An 18,871-nucleotide genomic window follows, 5' to 3' on the forward strand; every position below is an offset into this window, starting at 1 on the left:
AATTTAAAATTGTTTGTTGTAGCCTGTGTATGGACATCGATTCTTCAATTAATGGTGTTTGGCTGAACTTATTTTTCAGAACTTATATGCTCCAATATCTTTTAAAATGTAATTTATCCAAAGATTCTAAATTGTTGATATGTCTGGATAATTGAGTTTATAAGCTAGCAAGAAAGTTGCTATTAGAGAGAAAATCATAGTCAGAATAGATAGACAATAACAGTTCAAAATAGAATAAAGATAAATTGAGGATATATGAAACTAAAAGTATACATTTTGCAAGAATTTATAGATTGTTTATAACTTATCTTGCTTGCAAGAATAATGTATAACAGTATAAGGTCTCGTACAACTTATAACTACTTTTAACTAAATATTTCTGCACCATTTCTTTCCCAATTTTCTCAAATCTTTCTTCCAATGCAAAGTCTGCATATTAAATTAACAATAGGTTACGACCAATTGAGTAGTAAAATTGACAAAGAATCGGAGAGTGTTAATGCACAAAACAAAATCTTTTAAAATCTTATGTTGTTCCACGATATGATATCTTTTATGGGACGAAAGGTGCATTTAATAAGGACCGAATGCTGAGAACGAGGTAAGTCACACCACATGTGAAATACTACCGAAAATGGGCATGCATCAATAGTGTCATCTGTTAAAAGGAGGAGAACATCTAGCCTAACATTTCCATAATTCTACAATTTTGGAAAGGGAAAAACGCGTTATGGTTTTACGAGGAAATGGATTTAAATTGGAATGTCAATATGAAGATTATATAGTAACGCCTTAAAAAATAAAATATAATGAAAAAGCCGAATTTCATTGGACAAAATAAACTGCGACTACACTGATTCAGAGTGGAATTAGGTTCCCAACATATCATGCATCATTAATTCTAAACTTTTATCAAAGAAATAGTATTCAATTTGCAATTGCAAATTATTTCAACGAAAATTTTACAATAAAATAACATAAAATGTGAACAAAAAAAAGTCCAAATTTAATTACGAATTTTAACCAGTAAAGTAAGTAGACGTGTATGGCCTTGAATAAAACACTATCATGTTAATGATGACTTAAATTAGTTATTACAATTTAAAAGTTTAATGATGCCATGTTACACAAATTCATACTTAATTTAGAATACTCGGAATTAAATTATACTCCTCTTAGTATTTATTTCAAGGTAAAGTTTACTTATAAAACATCAAACTATAAACATGTGATGAAAATTATACTCACATATATTGGAATTTGCATAGATTCCATTTATTAAAATTGTTAATGGGGGCATACTAGTTCATTTATGCTACTAGTATAAGTAGGGGTGTCGAAACGGGTACCCGTGGATACTTAAACCTGATTTTGCAGGTACCCGTACCTAAAAACTTCAATATTATACTACCCAATCCCGACCCATATAGTTATACGGGTAACCCGATACCTGCATCGGGTATCCCAAACCCGCAGTTGCGGGTACCCAAACTCGCAGGCATAATTTGAATTGTGTATTATATTATTCAACGGTATTATGCTTTTAGTTTTCGCTTATCATTAATGCTAGCCATCTAATACAATAATTTTATGTACATGTTTGTAATTATAGAATGGATTTTGGGATTGTTGCTAGTTGCTACACTGTGATTTTAGATTTGTATTTTTTTTACTTTGTTGTATTTGCATAATTTCCAACTATTAACTATGCACAAATATGGTGATTTCTCATCTCTTAAATATAATATGACTACGTATGAAATATAATGCAAATCCAAATTTCAAATAAGCAAATATGACAGAAACATCAAGCATGTCTAAAATTAAATCAACCATTAAAAAATTTAATATAAACTGATTATATATAAACTTGAAACTAATTAACTAAAATAAAATATTTAAAAACCCTAACCCTAAAAATAACGAGTATTATCGGGTTTAACGGGTATACCCGTGCGGGTAGCGGGTATACCCATACCTGCAAAAATTTAAAACAAAATATCCGATCCTGCCCCATTTCCCTTTATCGCCGGGTAGTGGGTACCCGATATCCGGTGGATAGCGGGTCGGGTTGAGGGTTTCCCGCCACCCGCTACCCGTTTTGACACCTCAGTAGTATGGTTGAGCTCCGAGTTGAGTTGTATTCAGTCAAATTCTTTTTGAGGGGCCGAATTTTAAACCACTGACAAGCTATTAAAATAAAATAATTTAATGATATTTTAACATTAATAAAAATTATTAATTGATGTTTTTTCATTGAAATAGCTAATAAGGTTGTGTGGTTAATTAATTCTTATCTCCTCACATGTATATTTTGATATTTTCTAAGTTTTGATGTGTTAAATTAATCCACGAGTAGGTGAGTTAATTAAACTACATTAAAAATTCAATCATGATAATTAACTCAAATTATCTTATTACTCTCAAAATTTTCACTTTTCCATTATGATTGAGATTAAATAATTAGTATTCTAGTACAATTACAATTCAATCTTAAATACAAACTAACATGTTAAATTTAAAAATTTAAATAACTTATCACATTTATTAACTAACCTGTTAAATCTTCAAATACCAAAGAAAGATTATTTCCGTACTTTTATAAGAGATTTGATTGAATTAACTTCAGTACTACTTTCTCTTGGGCCCTAACTTTTCGGTTTGAGTGAATTATATCAAAAGTCCCTAACTTTTCGGTTTGTGACACTGTAGGTCCCTAATAAAAAAAAATATCGTCAGATGACCCTAACGTTAAACATAATCACGAATCATGTTTTTTTAGCCACTTTTCGGACGAAAATGCCCAAATGGTTTGAAGGGCATTTTTGGCAATCCCTAAATTCGCTGACATATGAATTCTGTCACATTTATGCCAGCAACTTCTTATGTGATATCCTAATAAGTTCTGATACTTTATACGTGATTAAAGTTTTGACAATATTTGTACATAAAAAACTTCTTATATTCCTCTATTTCTAGTTAGTGGTAACAATATACTAGGTATATCATATAGGAAATTCATTGAGAAACAACAAAAATATGGAAAAGTGAAGTTATTTATGAAATAAAATCTGAATCAATAATACACATAATAGAAAATATTTCATATTTAATTAAATGATACAGTATTATTTTCTTGAAACACTAGCATTTAAAATATTTTTTCATTATATATCATCGAACTAATTTTTTAATGTAAGCCTAACTTTAAAATGATTTTATATTTATTAATATTTTATTATAAATTATAATTTAACTCAAACTGAAATTTTTAACATCATATGAATATTCAATCTTTATATATAAATTTGCATAGTTTCTTGTCATTCATGATAAAATTGAAACATGAGTAATATTTTGAAAATATTCAAGCATGTGACATTAGCTATTTAATCCTTGTAGATTTTTTTTATTAATAATAGTATCTGAAATCAAGACGATGTAAATTTATAAATTAATACTGCAAAATTGGGATACTATCATAATAAATAAAATCGATCGATAAATCAAGGTAAAAAACAAATAAAAATTAGTGGAAATAGAAAACATCGAAAAATACCTGAAAGTGAGTTTTATAAGGAAGAAATGGTCTCATTTTACTATTTTCATATTAATTAATGCAGATAATGATAAATATGTATATTATAAAAAAAATTAGAAAATGTAAATAATGACAAAATTTAAATTACTTATGAAATACTAGAATTTATTAGAAAATTACATAAGAAGTTGCTGACAAAAATGTGGCAGAAATCACATGTCAACAATATAATGGAGTGACAAAAATGTCCTTTTAGGGCCTAAGGGTATTTTGGTCCGAAAAAATATGATTCGTGATTATATTTAATGTTAGGGTCCCCTGGCGTTATTTTTTTTGGTTAGGGACCTACAGTGTCGCAAACTGAAAAGTTAGAGACTTTTGAGTTAGTTCACTCTATTTATATTGATGTGAGAGAAAACGTTTTTCAAAAAAAAAAGAAAATGTGACATCTTTTGTGGGACAAACTAAAGAAGAAATATGACATTTATTATGAGACGGAGGGAGTAATAGTATTAGAATCTAGTAAAATATAATTGAAATTTAGTGGATGATAATTATATATCATTACTAATAATTGCTTAGAAAAATATAAGATTAAACATGAATTATTAGTTTGTGTGGATGAAAATTTTTATGTTAAATGTATAAGAATTTTCAATGTTCACAATATTCCCAAAAAGTTCATGTGGTGGAGTGTTAGAGGGGTTGTAAGTTTACCAGAGGTAATATATTTTATATCCAAAGTATTTCAGTGGATAGATTTAGTCGCATTAAACCAAGTAATATAAAGTAAATATTTCCCATGAACTTCTAGAAATAAAATTAACAAAAAAGAGAGAACGACGGATTCATCCACAAATCTTTTATACGTATATTTATAAATATAACACACTCAACTTATAAATTGTAATAGGATTCATATATCAGATCAAAATTGGATGATTGTTTCTCCAATTTTAAGAAAAGTGCTTCGTAATTTTTTTTCCTGAATCGCAGAATAAATGGCCGGCGGTCAGGCGGCGGAGGTGAAGCCACCGGAGAAGAAAGAGGATGAGAAAGTGCCGTTTTATAAACTGTTTTCTTTTGCAGACAAGCTCGACATAGTTCTAATGGTGGTCGGCACAATCTCAGCCATCGGGAATGGCGTGTCGCAGCCGCTCATGACGCTTATTTTCGGCGAGTTGATCGATTCCTTCGGCGGTGGTGATCGATCAACTGTTGTGCATGCAGTTTCCAAGGTGATCGATTTAGGTTTTTGTTTTTTTGTTGAATGTTTTTTTTTGGGGATTCCATGCAGCCGATTGTCGTCCAATTTAACGCGATAATGCTGAATCGAGTTGTTTCGTTTAATTAATTGCTCGATTGAATCTAATTTTTTCATGCCTGTTTCTGCGGACGTGAGACTGTTCCTAAATTGATTTGAATTTGAACTTGTATGAAGCGATGCTTTAAATTTTGCAGGTTTCGTTGAAATTGGTATACTTGGGCATTGGTGCTGGTATTGCTTCACTTCTGCGTGAGTGTTAAATTTTTTATTTACTGCATTTGAATGCAATTTGCGGTTTACATTTATTGCCATAAACTGTGTGTGTGAAATCATGAACAGAGATGGTGTGTTGGATGGTAGCTGGTGAAAGACAGGCTACTCGAATTAGAGGACTATACTTGAAAACTATATTAAGGCAGGATGTCGAGTTCTTCGATACTCAAACGTCAACAGGAGAGATCATTGGGAGGATGTCAGGCGATACGATTCTCATTCAAGAAGCCATGGGTGAAAAAGTAAGCTCTTAAGTTGGGATAATAGTCATTGTAAAAGGTATAAAAGAGGCAAGGATTCTTAAATATGAGCTGATCATGCAGGTGGGAAAATTTATTCAATTTTTTTCAACATTCTTTGGAGGCTTTATTATTGCTTTCTGTAGAGGATGGCTCCTGTCGATCATCTTGTGTACGTGCATTCCTGCTCTTGTTGCAGCAGGAGCAGTTTCGGCTGTACTCATGGGGAAGATGGCGACACGTGGACAAACTGCTTATGCTGATGCCGGAAATGTAGTTGAACAAACAGTTGGAGCAATTAGGACGGTATGTTTTCAGAGTTTTGATTCAATTGCTTCTTCTTTTTCAAGTTAAAACTTGCTATTAACTCGTCTAGGTTCAATCCTACACTGGTGAGAAACAAGCCGTGGATAAGTACGACGCCAAATTGGTTATTGCTTATAAGGCTTCTGTGAAACAAGGGCTAGCTTCAGGCACTGGATTTGGTTGCATGTTGTTCATGGTCTTTTCTACTTATGGACTTGCAATTTGGTATGGAGGCAAACTGATAATCACCAAAGGATACAGTGGAGGGAAAGTTGTGAATGTTATCATGTCCATCATGACAGGGGGGATGTAAGTTGCATTAACTTAGTTTCTTGTTTTCCAGAATAACTTATTTCGCTAAGTATGGTTTATGCTTCTCCACCAGAGCAATTGGCCAGGCTTTTCCGTGTGTGAACGCCTTTGCAGCAGGGCAAGCTGCTGCCTACAAGATGTTTGAGACCATCCATCGGAAACCAAAAATCGATGCTGATTGTGGTGGAATTATTTTGGAGGATTTAAGAGGGGAGATCGAGCTCAAAGATGTGTATTTCAGATATCCAGCAAGGCCAGAAGTCCAGATATTTCAAGGCTTCTCGATTTTCATACCGAGTGGGAAGACTGCTGCTTTGGTTGGGCAGAGTGGGAGTGGCAAATCAACCGTGATTAGCTTCGTGGAGAGGTTTTATGATCCTGAAGCTGGACAAGTTCTGATTGATGGAGTTGACTTGAAGAAGTTAAAGCTGAAATGGATCAGAGGAAAGATTGGACTTGTGAGCCAGGAACCTATCTTGTTTGCCACTTCCATTAAAGAGAACATACTATACGGGAAGGAAGATGCAACGGATGAAGAGATACGAAGGGCTATTCAGCTTGCTAATGCTGCTAAGTTCATTGACAAGTTACCAAAGGAAAGACATATTCCTCTTTTGTCTGGCATTCTTTAGCATGCTTTTTCCTAATGGATTTTGGAAATGACAAGCTTCAACAATGCAGGGTCTTGATACAATGGTGGGCGAACATGGCACCCAGCTCTCCGGGGGTCAGAAACAGAGGATTGCGATTGCTCGTGCCATTCTGAAAGATCCCAGAATTCTACTTCTTGATGAAGCAACGAGCGCTCTTGATGCCGAGTCAGAACGAACAGTTCAGGAAGCACTCGACAATGTCATGACAAACCGTACAACAGTGGTGGTTGCACATCGTTTGACAACTATCAGGAATGCTGATATCATAGCCCTTGTGCATCAAGGGAAACTGGTTGAGCAAGGTGCACGCATATGCATATGTTTTTTTCATCATTTCAGTCTTGATTGCAATCCACATACTAACGTTTGAATTATAGGAACACATGATGAACTGATGAAAGATCCTGAAGGAGCTTATACGCAGCTCGTTCGCATGCAAGAAAGGAGCAAAGAGGCTGAAACTAGTCCTAGCAGTCAAGAAGAAACCCCTCACGCCTTAGAAAGAAGCTTGAGCAGATCCGACAGCCAGAGACTGTCCATGCGCAAATCCTCAAGCAATGATTCATCGAGGCATTCTTTCTCACTTTATGGTGTTCCTACCTTTGACCTACGAGGGATCCAGCCTATAGAAGATGATGTAGAAGAACCTGATGAAATCACAACGAGCAGACGCAGCAAAGTTTCAATCAGACGGCTAGCAGCCATGAACAAACCTGAAGTGCCATATTTGCTACTTGGGTGTGTAGGTGCAGGAGTGCAGGGTTTGGTCTTCCCTATGTTCGGGCTTTTGCTGTCAACAGCTATCAGAATCTTCTTCGAACCTCCGAGTCAGCTCAAGAAGGATTCCAGTTTTTGGGGGCTTATGATGGTTGTGCTAGGCCTCAGTACTCTGCTGGCCCTTCCTGTACAGAACTACTTCTTCGGAGTTGCAGGTGGAAAATTGATCCAGAGGATTCGCTCTTTGTCTTTCAAGAAGGTCGTTCACCAAGAGATCAGTTGGTTTGATGATCCTGTAAACTCAAGGTTTGTCACTATCTAATGGAGTTAATATCTAAACACCCTTTTATATGTTTTAGTGTGTGTTTGTGATGGTTGGAGGTGTTTGATATGTGCAGTGGAGCAATCGGAGCGAGATTATCAAGTGATGCCGCGACTGTTAGAAGCATTGTTGGGGATGCTTTGGGACTAATAGCCCAAAATATGTCCACCTGTTTAGCAGGTCTCATCATTGCCTTCACTGCTAACTGGTTGCTGGCCATCATTATCTTAGCAGTCCTTCCTCTTGTTGGTTTACAAGGATTCCTTCAGATGAGATTCTACAAAGGCTTCTCTGCTGATGCCAAGGTCTCTTCACACCACCAACCAAACACACACACACACACACATGAGAAACAAGTTTTTGAATGGAATGTTTGTGCAGGTTATGTATGAAGAGGCTAGCCAAATAGCAAACGACGCTGTTAGCAGTATCAGAACAGTGGCGTCGTTCAGTGCGGAGGACAAGGTGATGAAGATGTATGAGCAGAAATGCGAGGGTCCTCTGAAGCAAGGAGTCAGGCTCGGAATTGTAAGTGGTGCAGGTTTTGGTGTTGGTGCGTTGGCGCTCTACTGCACCCAGGCCTTCTGTTTCTATATAGGAGCCATTCTCATTCAAAACGGCAGAGCATCATTTGGTGAAGTATTCAAGGTTTTCTTCGCCTTAACCATGTCTGCAACTGGGATCTCCCAAGCTAGTGCCACAGCTCCGGATGTCAACAAAGTGAAAGACTCTGCTGCCTCTATATTCGAGCTGCTCGACAGCAAGCCTAAGATCGATTCAAGCAAAGAGGATGGGACGACATTGTCTAGCGTTCGCGGTGAGATTGAGCTTCTTCATGTCAGTTTCAAGTATCCCACACGACCGGATATTCCAATCTTCAGAGACTTATGCCTCTCCATACCTTCTGGAAAGGTATATATATCTCTCAATGTTTTCCTCTTAATTCTATCAATACTTGCATTTGCTTAAAACCGCTCCTACTTTCTACAGACAGTTGCTCTAGTTGGAGAGAGCGGTAGTGGAAAATCAACCGTCATCGCGCTGATAGAGAGATTCTACAATCCTGACTCGGGCCAGATTTTCTTGGACGGAGTGGAGCTCAGGAAGTTCAGGCTGAGTTGGCTGAGGCAACAGATGGGGCTGGTGAGTCAGGAGCCGGTGCTGTTCAACGACACAATCCGAGCCAATATCGCCTACGGGAAGAAGGGAGAGGTGACAGAGGAAGAGATCATCAACGCAACGAAAGCAGCCAACGCTCACACCTTCATCTCCGGGCTGCCTAATGGCTACGACACGGGCGTTGGGGAGAGAGGCGTGCAGTTATCAGGCGGTCAGAAGCAACGGATAGCCATTTCTCGGGCAATACTGAAGGATCCCAAGATCCTTCTCCTTGACGAGGCGACAAGCGCGCTGGATGCTGAGTCGGAGAGGATAGTGCAGGACGCGTTGGATCGGGTGATGGTGAACAGAACCACGGTTGTGGTGGCGCATCGGCTGACGACGATAATGGGGGCGGATGTCATTGCGGCGGTGAAGAACGGAGTGCTTTGTGAGAAGGGGAAGCATGATGTGCTGATGAAGATCAAAGATGGAGTTTATGCATCTTTGGTTGCTCTTCATGCAAGTGCACAGTAGTGAGTGATGAAGTCTAAATAAGTATGTTAACATGCTTTTTTTGTTGATTAGTTTGATCATAATAATTCTTGATTGACTGCTTTTCTCTCTCTAATTTTGCTACCATGATTGAGAAGAGAGAGAGAGAGTGACAAAATGGCAGTTATGATTAGTTCACTGTCAAGAAACCTTTTTTGTGTTGAAGGAAGTTTTGAATTTCTGAGATGTAGTTATTCAGTTATACTTGTTAATGTTCATTGATTTGGTATGCTTACTTAGTTCATCTTTCTCATTTGATTGCTGACTAAAAATCTAACTCAAACTCTCATAAGATCCATTACTATAGACATAGAGAGAAAATTATTAATGTAGTGATATAAAGTATGATTCATTTAATATCTAATAACTATACCCCTTTATGAATTTTATTTTTATTGACTTCTCTCTCTGATTTTCAATTCATTGATAAATATATTTGACGTAGAACATGAATTACCACACTCATTTGTTACTGTCATCCATGCATATCAAGTCTTTCATCGCACTCTTAGAAGATTCATCATCGTTCTTCAACAAGTGATAACAGATCATATCAAAAAGACTTAGTACTCCCTCTATCAGTGAATAGGAATCTCGTTTTTCCATTTTAGTTCGTCCGCGAATAAAAGTCTCGGTTCACCTTTATTATAGTAGAGTCTCATATTCCACTCATATTTAATTTAAAACTAATATATACCAGTGAGACTCACATTCTACTAACTTTTTTCCACTCACTTTTTTTAGCATTTCTTAAAACTCGTACCGGAAAGAAATGAGACTATTATTGATGGAGGGAGAGAGTAATTAAACCATATTTTATTAAAGGCGGATGGAGGGAGTAATTAAATCATATTTTATTGAAGTTTGTAATGTTATAAATCATTAATACTCCCTCCGTCCCGCACTACTTGCACTTATTTCCTTTTTGGGCGTCCCAAGTTATTTGCACTCTTTCTATTTTTAGTAACAATTTATACCTACAGCCGTAATTGTTGACTTTGTCTATCACTCATTCCTTAATCTCCGTGCCCAAAAGGAAATGTGCGAGTAGTGCGGGATGGATGGAGTATGTTTCTGGAATCTAATGAATTAAATCATTAAAGTTGAGGTGGAATTGTGTGTGAATTAAATCATTAAAGTTGAGATGGAATTGTGTGTGAATTCAGTACAGGAACAAAATTCATAATCGAAAGAAAAATTGTACTCCTACTACAAGTGTTTTTCCAATTTCGTGTCATCCAGAAATTCATTATAATATTAATATAATTGCTAAAATTATTTTTTTGAATATCTGCTCATTTATAATAATAAGGAGTATATCTTTTGTATTTTATTTTGTGCGATTTGATCACGTTTAAATGAAAAACAAATGGAATTTATAACACTCACAAATTGTGAACGTTGGAAACATATTACGATGTTTTAACTATTTAATAAATCCATATATGAATAAAAATATTTCGTTCATTGACTTATGTTTTTTTAAAATATTTATCTTTAAATTATAATTTTGTACATTCATATATTTCTAAAAATATTTTACCAAATTCTCAATTTAATCTTTCAATATTTTGGATAGCTTAATTTAGATACATGTGCCTCAGTTTGCCAATCAATGTTAAGGATATATTGGTATTTTACTGTAATTATTAGTGATCAAATTGCACAATACAAAACGTTAGACATTTATTTACTTTTCGCAATAAATAATTAGATATCATGACTTTATTGCTACTTAGCCTGTAAAGTATTAAACCAGCACTACAAAAATTGAAGCGTGATGTCTTAGCCCATAAAATAATTACTATACGTCAACACCAAACGAATTGAACGTGATGTCTCACAATAAATATAACCCAATTAAAAATAAAATATCACAGTAAAGCATGACTCAACCCTCTTAATCAAATTACATGAATGTCTCGCATGGCAGCTGAAATTTCAATGATTTGGGCCCAAAAATTCGTAGTCATCTCACTGCAGAAAATAAAATTAAAGAATGAAATAAAGTAATACATTAATCGTATTATGCATACATACTATCATTTTCATCAAACGTGTTTAATTTCCATATTATACAGACCACACATAAGTCAAACACGTAAACATATTTCTCTATAAAACAAAACGCGGCATTAGCCACGTTTTTTTTTTAAATATATGTAAATTAATTGGAACTATCCGAATTAGTGTCATATATAATTAGTTTTGGTTCAACGCCAACGTTATGTTAAATAGAGTATAAAATACTAGTACTATTAAATGAATTTGAAGTTGAAGACGCCAAGAGGATAACTACTACAAATATGATAAAATAAATAAAAAACTTGGTTTAAGTCGATTTTTCCATATTAAATAATTAATTTATTGACACAGCACATGTAACACTTGCTTCCATACGACTGGTTTATTAATAAAAGTTGATAACCATCTTTCATTCAATATTTAGATGGTTAAAGAAAAATGGCACCAGATTTGATTCTGAAACGTGAATCCTTCAAAATCTTTAGGTAAGAATAATATGTTCGGCCTACTATTATTTGGATATGATTAATTATTTCCACGAATAGCTTCTCAAACTGCTTGTCTTGACTGTAATAATTATAATAAACTTTTCTGGTTTTGATTATGTCCAAGATGAAGCTTCTTAAATAGTTTATGAAGAAAGTTTCATCTCAAATTGAAAATATGAAGTAAAATCAACTTAAATTAAGTCATTACTTGCATATTCAATTTTCTATTTTTAAAAAAAATTCAAATTTATGAAATTGATGGCTATAAAATTATAAAAACAGTTGAGCCATTTATTGCAAACATTTTTTTGTAACCACCAGTACCTATCGATTTTGTAATGAAACCTACAATTTGATAGATCTCTCCTTCACTTCACGTAGCAATACGATTCAATACATAGGATCGTAAATTACTCTCGTAAAATTTAACACAATGCTTATGAAATTATGAGCATTCAAATGTTTGTTTTGTTTCAATATATTTTCTTTCTCAACAAACAATTCATATAGTAATTAAATGAGTCATTAGAAATAATAGTATTTAATTAAATAACTTATTTATTCTCACCGACAAATAATAGTGTTAATTAAGTTCATATGATTATATGAATATCTTTATTAAAGACAAGCCATTCCAGAAAAAAAAAGATAAAATAGTGTTAACAAATTAAACAATGTTAGACTTCAAAAATACCCTTTTTCCAGTTTGAACAGCCTGCTTCCCCAAATATATACACAAGTTTTTTAGTATTATTTCACAACCACTGACCAACAGAGAACTAACATAAACAATGACTCAGTATAAATATGTTTAATATTTATATAGATTATGAACTACAAGTGGCCATTTTTTTTATTATTGTCCTTGACAGTCCCTGTGATTTGGGTTATTTTGATTCCTGTTTTTGGATAATATAATGTAATCAAGGAGTATAGTATATTATTAATACCTCAAAACTGAAAATATTCAAAAGGTATTCAAAAATCAAAGCCAATTAGTGTTCTAATTATTTATATACTCATGAAATAAAATATGGGATTGAAATATACTATACTACTAACGAATAAAAATACAAATTAATGGGTAATCAAACAACAGTTTAATAAATCAGGTAAGTATAATATATAGCTCTAAAATCTTTTATTAATTTTTATATGCTGCTACGCCAGTTCCATTTGTGGAAGCAATTTGATTTATTTAAATGAACATTCTGCATGAACAGGCCAGATTAATCCAAGATATCCAGTTGTTTAAATCAGATAAAAATATTAATTAGACAATTTGACTAATAGATTTAATAGTTTTGTACATCACATGCTATTATATTTTACAGTAGAGGATTCTACATATCTGTCGAAATCCGGTCATTGTTCAACTTTGAAAAAGTATTTCTTCTTTAATTTCCGAGTATTTTACTACTACAACATATACATTAATAATACTATTCAAAATTCATAAAATCAAAATTCAGTCTTATACAATTGTCAGTCATGCCTATAAATACTTTTACTTGTACCCTAACATCTCACTATTACCACAAACTACATTTATATTTATTAATTCATCTGAGTTAGGAATGGAGCTGAGCCTTCAAGAAATGGTGAAAAAACCAATCCACGAGATCCCAACGCGGTACGTTGTGGATCAAGAAGCCTTGATTTCACGCTCGTCTGAGGAAATTTCATCCTCAACCGCAGCAGAAATCCCGGTTCTCGACATGGGAAGCTTGCTCAACGAACAAACGAAAGCCTCCCAGCTCGAGAAGCTGCACTCAACATGCACCCAGTGGGGCATATTCCAGGTTTCAAAATGTTCTATTTTAGGTTTTATCGGATTTTGTTAGGAATTTATGTCATCATCTAATAATAATACGTATACTCATGTATGCAGCTAGTGAATCACGGGGTGAACACATCATTGGTGGAGAAATTGAAGCATGAAATCAAAGAATTCTACAATCTTCCATTGGAAGAGAGGCTGAGATACAAGATTAGGGAGGGAGAGGTTGAAGGGTATGGTCAAACAGTAATTGTTTCTCAAGATCAAAAAGTTGATTGGGCAGACAGATTCTATATGATCACTAATCCTATTCAACGCCGCAAACCTCATCTCTTTCCCGACCTCCCTTCATCACTCAGGTGCATATTCTTTTCTAACAATTCTGACTTGAGTGACATTGTATCTGGTGTGATAGTCGAAAAATGAGTTATATCTATGAGAATCTTCATTAGTTTGGCAAGACAATTAACACACCTATTCAACCAGATAATCAATTTGAAACTATATTACACATAGACAACATAAAATTGAGTCATGGGATAGGTGCGAACAATGTTAAACTTGATGGTTTTTTTTGGACCCATTTTTTTAAATTTTGGGACAGAACAAATTTTGACCAAACTTTATAACTTTCATAGCAATTTTCCCTTTTCATATTTGACTTTTGCCCTTGTGGCTTCAATATCGATGATGTCATATTGTTTCGGATTTAGTCATTGTGCAAAAGTCTCTATCACCACAACGAAACAGTGGAAAATCATTGTCTCAAAATTACAAAATAAATTTAAGAATATTAAGATTCTACAAAAATAAATTTATGTGTCCGTTTCTGAATCTAATCCAGTGCACTGAACAACTCTATGCAGAGAAGCCCTAGAAGCCTACATCTCCGAGCTCCAGAAACTGTCAAAGGCGATATTCGCGGTGATGGCGGAGTCTCTGAAGATGGAACCTAGCGAGGTGGAGGAGATGTTCGAGGACGGGATGCAGTCACTGCGAATGACATACTACCCGCCTTGCCCGGAGCCGGAGAAGGTGATGGGGCTGACGCCGCACTCGGACGCGAGCGGGATCACCGTCCTCCTCCAAGTTAACGGCGTCCAAGGCTTCCAGATCAAGAAAGACGGCGTCTGGATGCCAGTCCATTTCATGCCCGACGCCTTTGTTGTCAACGTAGGAGACATCCTTGAGGTTTGTTCACTGTCCCTCATCTTAGCCTAATCCTAATTTATTCACCAACATTAATTTGGTCAATCACTAAATTAATTTATTCAAAAAGTGTGTGGAGTCGTGTGAGAATCGTGCATGCTGACAAACATATGTTACAAATTCATTAACATACCCAAAAATCAAACATCCAATCTGAATTAAACTTGAACTCAGATTTGGTTTTATTATATACCTTAAAATTTAATAATTCAGTCTATAATTTATATATAGAGTTTTTAAAATATCTAAACTTTTGATTTTTTTGTATATTTATAGTATCTCCGCTAAATATAGAGCGACATATTAAATCGTTGGTATTATTCAATTTCGGACATCTATTTAAACAAATATGGTATTACATATATGAATTTGGTAATAATAAAATATGGAGTAATTAATATAATTCTAATAACAAAATAACAATCAAATATTAATCTTATGTTTGAAATTGTACATGATATAATATTAATTAATGTATTAAAATATTGTAGTATATGTTTTTGAAATTTTAGTTTTTCTATTTTTATGATATTTCTTTTATAAGTTTAGTTCTTTGTTATTTGGTTGGGATCAATATTTATACAGTTTACATTTCGATTTTATTGACTTTTTGGGTTAGCTCGATTCGATTCAGTTTAGGCTAAAATACAAAATTGAAAACCGAATACTCACTCAAAAACACGTGTGTGCAGATATTGAGCAATGGGGAGTTCAAGAGCATCGAGCACAGGGCGACGGTGAATTCGGAGAGAGAGAGAATAACGGTGGCTATGTTTTTTAACTGCAAATACGAAGCGGAAGTGGGTCCGTCGCCGTCGCTGTTGACGACACAGCGGCCAATTTTCAGGCGGCTGAAGATGGAGCAGTACGTTAAATATTTCTTCGCCAGGAAGCTCAACGGGAAATCATTCCTTGATTACATGAAGATATAATAATGCATCTCTCTCTCTCTCTATATATATAGTTAGTAGTATTGATTAAATTTGTCTTGGTTAGTTTACATGTAAGTTTTATAGTTTTTTGGTTTTGAAGTTGTACTGAAATTTCACTTGGGATTATATTGACATTATCATACCTTACCATACTTTTGAATTTATAAACTACTTTATTCATCCTCATTTGACAATAAACTCTCGAGTATAAAATTTTATTAAAATATTTAAAATTAAATTAAAGATAAATAAAAAAATGAAAAAGTAAAAATGATACAAACAGGGTGCATGCACCCCTAATATTCTCCTTCTCGTGCACCGCTCTCACCCTCTCATTGCCATCATTGTCACCTTCTCCTTCCCCTCCTGAGTGAAGTTGCCTCGCCTTCTCACCTAGTTAGATCCGGGTCGGGTCGGGTCGACTGGTCGCTCACATGTCACACTTTTCTTCCATGAGTTTTTCTCATACAAAAATGGACCACTGACTGTCACACACAAACTATACTAGTATTCGGTTTATAAAAATAAACTCATTTATAGACGAAATGAGTTTTAATGTGTAATTGATAAAGTTTTATTAATGAAAAAATAATTATATTATTTGTGGATGATACGATAATAATTGATAAAATAAAAAAGAGAAAGAGAAAATGAAAAAAGCAGAAGAAAGAAATACTAATGATAAAGGGAAATTTAATAAACAGAAACAAGACTAGTTTTTATCGATAATAATTTGAACTATATTTCATGGATCAAATTCTCGGCCCAAAACTGAAAATATACATTCGAGTAAATGGGCCTCGTTATGGGCCTATAAGAGAGTAGCTTCTGACTTCCAAAACCCCATCTTTCATTTTCTTCTTTCACTGCACATTCCAAAACACAAATCTGCAGAAATCAGTGACGAAGAAGAGTCATGGTTGAAGAAAGCGAGAAATCAGCGGCTTCCGCCATCAAAGAGGAATTAGATAACTCTTCTGAGACGAACAAGAATCACCACGGCGAGGAATCGGATGCCGAGGAAGGGGAGATCATCGCCGCCGATTCGGACGCTGCCGCACCGCTGCCGCCGCCGAGACATCCCTTGGAGCACTCCTGGACTTTCTGGTTCGATAATCCTTCCGCAAAATCGAAACAGGCGGCGTGGGGAACCTCAATTCGCCCGATTTACACCTTCTCCACCGTCGAAGATTTCTGGAGGTAAACTGTTGTTTGAGTATTTTGGGGGTTTTTAATTGTAGTGGTGTTCTTGAGCGAATTAGGATCGTAATTGCACAGCTTCGTTATTTGTATATGATGTTGCCTATTTTTGGGATCATAGGTTTTTGAGAAAATGAAAATAAAATAAAAGTAATGACATGGAGAAATTGAGAATTAGGGAAGGGATATGAATTGAAATTAATTTTGTTTTCTTGGTTGACGACGTGATTGAATTTCCATGAATGTATGATTTCTTCCCCCAATCTGAGTAGAAACATTTGTCGCAGTTGGTAGCTATTCATGTATTTGTGAACCGTACCAACATTAGGATTTCTTTGTCATGATTTGCAGTGTTTACAATAATATTCACCATCCGGGAAAGCTGGCAGTTGGAGCTGATTTGTACTGTTTCAAACATAATATTGAGCCAAAATGGGAAGATCCTATTTGTGCCAATGGGGGAAAGTGGACTGTGACTTACTCACGTGGTAAATCCGACACTTGTTGGCTTTACGCGGTATGCTTCAAACCGTCTTTGTTGAACGAGATTATTTCAAGCTCAGCATGTCTAATTTTTGTTCTCTGTTTATTGTATTTATGCTCTGGTTCTTTTTTTGGATTCCTTTTAGTTGCTTGCAATGATCGGTGAACAATTTGATTATGGAGATGAAATTTGTGGGGCTGTTGTGAATGTTAGAGCAAGGCAAGAGAAAATTTCAATCTGGACAAAGAATGCTACCAATGAAGCTGCTCAGGTTTGTTTGTGTGTAAAACTGGAATGCTTCCTATTGAATTGCTTTTACTTGGTAAATTATTTTAATTATGATCTCTTGTACATCATTAATCATTGTAGGTTTATCACATGGTTCATTTCCCAATTCTGTTACTTCTAAAATGTGATTGTTTTGTTTTGCAATTCATGGCAATACAATATAAAATGCCCCCCTCAATGTTTTTAGATGATAGTAATTGTATAGATTAAATAACCTATTACTTTTTTGTTCAAACTGAACATTAATAGAAGAAACAGTCTTTTGTTGCTTTTATCAGATTTTATTGTTTGTTGTTCATGTCTTGAAGTGCCCTTAACTTGCCTATACCACAAAACTGAATCTCAATAGCTTTTTTGTGTTTAATGATTAAAAAGAGCTTTTGTTAGATTTTGATCATTTAAAGGGTGTGTTATAGAATCCTCTCCCGGCTGTCTTCAGTTTATCGTTTAGAGATTGTGTAAAAGATGATACCATATAGATGTTGAAACTGAACAACTATACTTAAAGATGACTGTGTATCAACAGCAGTTTCTTTTTTTGAGCTGTGATTCCTTTATTTTTGCTTCAGAAAGCATGTTTGTTAGCTTTTCAGTAATTTCTCAGACTCTCTGCTGTAAAATTTTCAGCTTAGTATTGGAAGACAGTGGAAGGATTTTCTTGATTATAATGAAACCATTGGTTTCATATTCCATGTAAGTTTTTCATTCAGTCATGTTTAGCTTAATCAATCATGCTAGTTTTCTTAGATCGATAATACCCCATCTTTATAATGTAGGAGGATGCTGCAACGAAGGACAGGGGAGCCAAGAACAAGTATACGGTGTAGCAGTCTGAATTCTAGGTGGTCATGTGCTGTCCTGTTTGAATCATCGGTTCAATATGAAAGCAACTCTTTTTCGTCTTGTTAAAAACGTGAAAATAGGATCATCTTTCAGTATCTCCAGTTTACTATTGTATTAAAAAAAAAGACTATTTCTGAGTTTCCATCGATATAGAACTAGATATCATGCTGAATGTTTGATCTCGTGTTCCACATTTTATGCATTGAGCACTTTTTCTACAAGATAAGAAACTACTAAAATTCCAAAGAATTAATGATCCATGCTAAATTGCTAATCAACCTCAAGAACAAAGCTTAATCAACTTGATTGACTGCATCCAAGGTAAAATTGAGCTGACCT

The 18,871-nt window shown here is 34.7% G+C and overlaps 3 protein-coding genes across 3 annotated transcripts; all 3 read left to right on the top strand.

Moving 5' to 3' along the window:
* The first annotated feature begins 4,487 nt into the window (after positions 1–4,487).
* Positions 4,488–9,518, top strand: LOC121755509 (ABC transporter B family member 9-like). Its single transcript, XM_042150806.1, has 11 exons — positions 4,488–4,779; positions 5,003–5,057; positions 5,148–5,323; positions 5,405–5,626; positions 5,697–5,935; positions 6,012–6,534; positions 6,620–6,893; positions 6,969–7,614; positions 7,707–7,935; positions 8,012–8,542; positions 8,621–9,518. The coding sequence occupies exons 1-11, from the start codon at positions 4,543–4,545 to the stop codon at positions 9,263–9,265; spliced, it is 3,777 nt and encodes a 1,258-aa protein (XP_042006740.1). The 5' UTR covers positions 4,488–4,542; the 3' UTR covers positions 9,266–9,518.
* Positions 9,519–13,368: 3,850 nt separating this feature from the next.
* Positions 13,369–15,717, top strand: LOC121755199 (protein SRG1-like). Its single transcript, XM_042150485.1, has 4 exons — positions 13,369–13,598; positions 13,688–13,935; positions 14,443–14,767; positions 15,478–15,717. Exons 1-4 carry the CDS (start codon positions 13,374–13,376, stop codon positions 15,715–15,717), a joined length of 1,038 nt encoding a protein of 345 aa, XP_042006419.1. The 5' UTR covers positions 13,369–13,373.
* An 859-nt stretch (positions 15,718–16,576) lies between these two features.
* LOC121756265 (eukaryotic translation initiation factor 4E-1-like) lies at positions 16,577–18,704 on the top strand. The gene is made up of 5 exons (XM_042151763.1): positions 16,577–16,917; positions 17,269–17,434; positions 17,547–17,672; positions 18,317–18,382; positions 18,466–18,704. The coding sequence occupies exons 1-5, from the start codon at positions 16,634–16,636 to the stop codon at positions 18,514–18,516; spliced, it is 693 nt and encodes a 230-aa protein (XP_042007697.1). The 5' UTR covers positions 16,577–16,633; the 3' UTR covers positions 18,517–18,704.
* Positions 18,705–18,871: the final 167 nt, after the last annotated feature.

This window comes from Salvia splendens, chromosome 11 (assembly GCF_004379255.2).
Source record: "Salvia splendens isolate huo1 chromosome 11, SspV2, whole genome shotgun sequence".
Classification (NCBI taxonomy): domain Eukaryota; kingdom Viridiplantae; phylum Streptophyta; class Magnoliopsida; order Lamiales; family Lamiaceae; genus Salvia; species Salvia splendens.

What these genes read in the sequence shown, in the direction of transcription:
- LOC121755199 (XM_042150485.1), top strand. Translation starts at nt 13,374, where the DNA reads ATGGAGCTGAGCCTTCAAGAAATGGTGAAAAAACCAATCCACGAGATC. An exon ending in GACCTCCCTTCATCACTCAG is followed by an intron (nt 13,936 to 14,442) that starts GTGCATATTCTT and finishes AACTCTATGCAG; the next exon opens with AGAAGCCCTAGAAGCCTACA. An exon ending in ACGTAGGAGACATCCTTGAG is followed by an intron (nt 14,768 to 15,477) that starts GTTTGTTCACTG and finishes ACGTGTGTGCAG; the next exon opens with ATATTGAGCAATGGGGAGTT.
- LOC121756265 (XM_042151763.1), top strand. Translation starts at nt 16,634, where the DNA reads ATGGTTGAAGAAAGCGAGAAATCAGCGGCTTCCGCCATCAAAGAGGAA. An exon ending in ACACTTGTTGGCTTTACGCG is followed by an intron (nt 17,435 to 17,546) that starts GTATGCTTCAAA and finishes GATTCCTTTTAG; the next exon opens with TTGCTTGCAATGATCGGTGA. An exon ending in CCATTGGTTTCATATTCCAT is followed by an intron (nt 18,383 to 18,465) that starts GTAAGTTTTTCA and finishes TTTATAATGTAG; the next exon opens with GAGGATGCTGCAACGAAGGA.
- LOC121755509 (XM_042150806.1), top strand. Translation starts at nt 4,543, where the DNA reads ATGGCCGGCGGTCAGGCGGCGGAGGTGAAGCCACCGGAGAAGAAAGAG. An exon ending in TCATTGACAAGTTACCAAAG is followed by an intron (nt 6,535 to 6,619) that starts GAAAGACATATT and finishes TCAACAATGCAG; the next exon opens with GGTCTTGATACAATGGTGGG. An exon ending in GATGATCCTGTAAACTCAAG is followed by an intron (nt 7,615 to 7,706) that starts GTTTGTCACTAT and finishes TGATATGTGCAG; the next exon opens with TGGAGCAATCGGAGCGAGAT.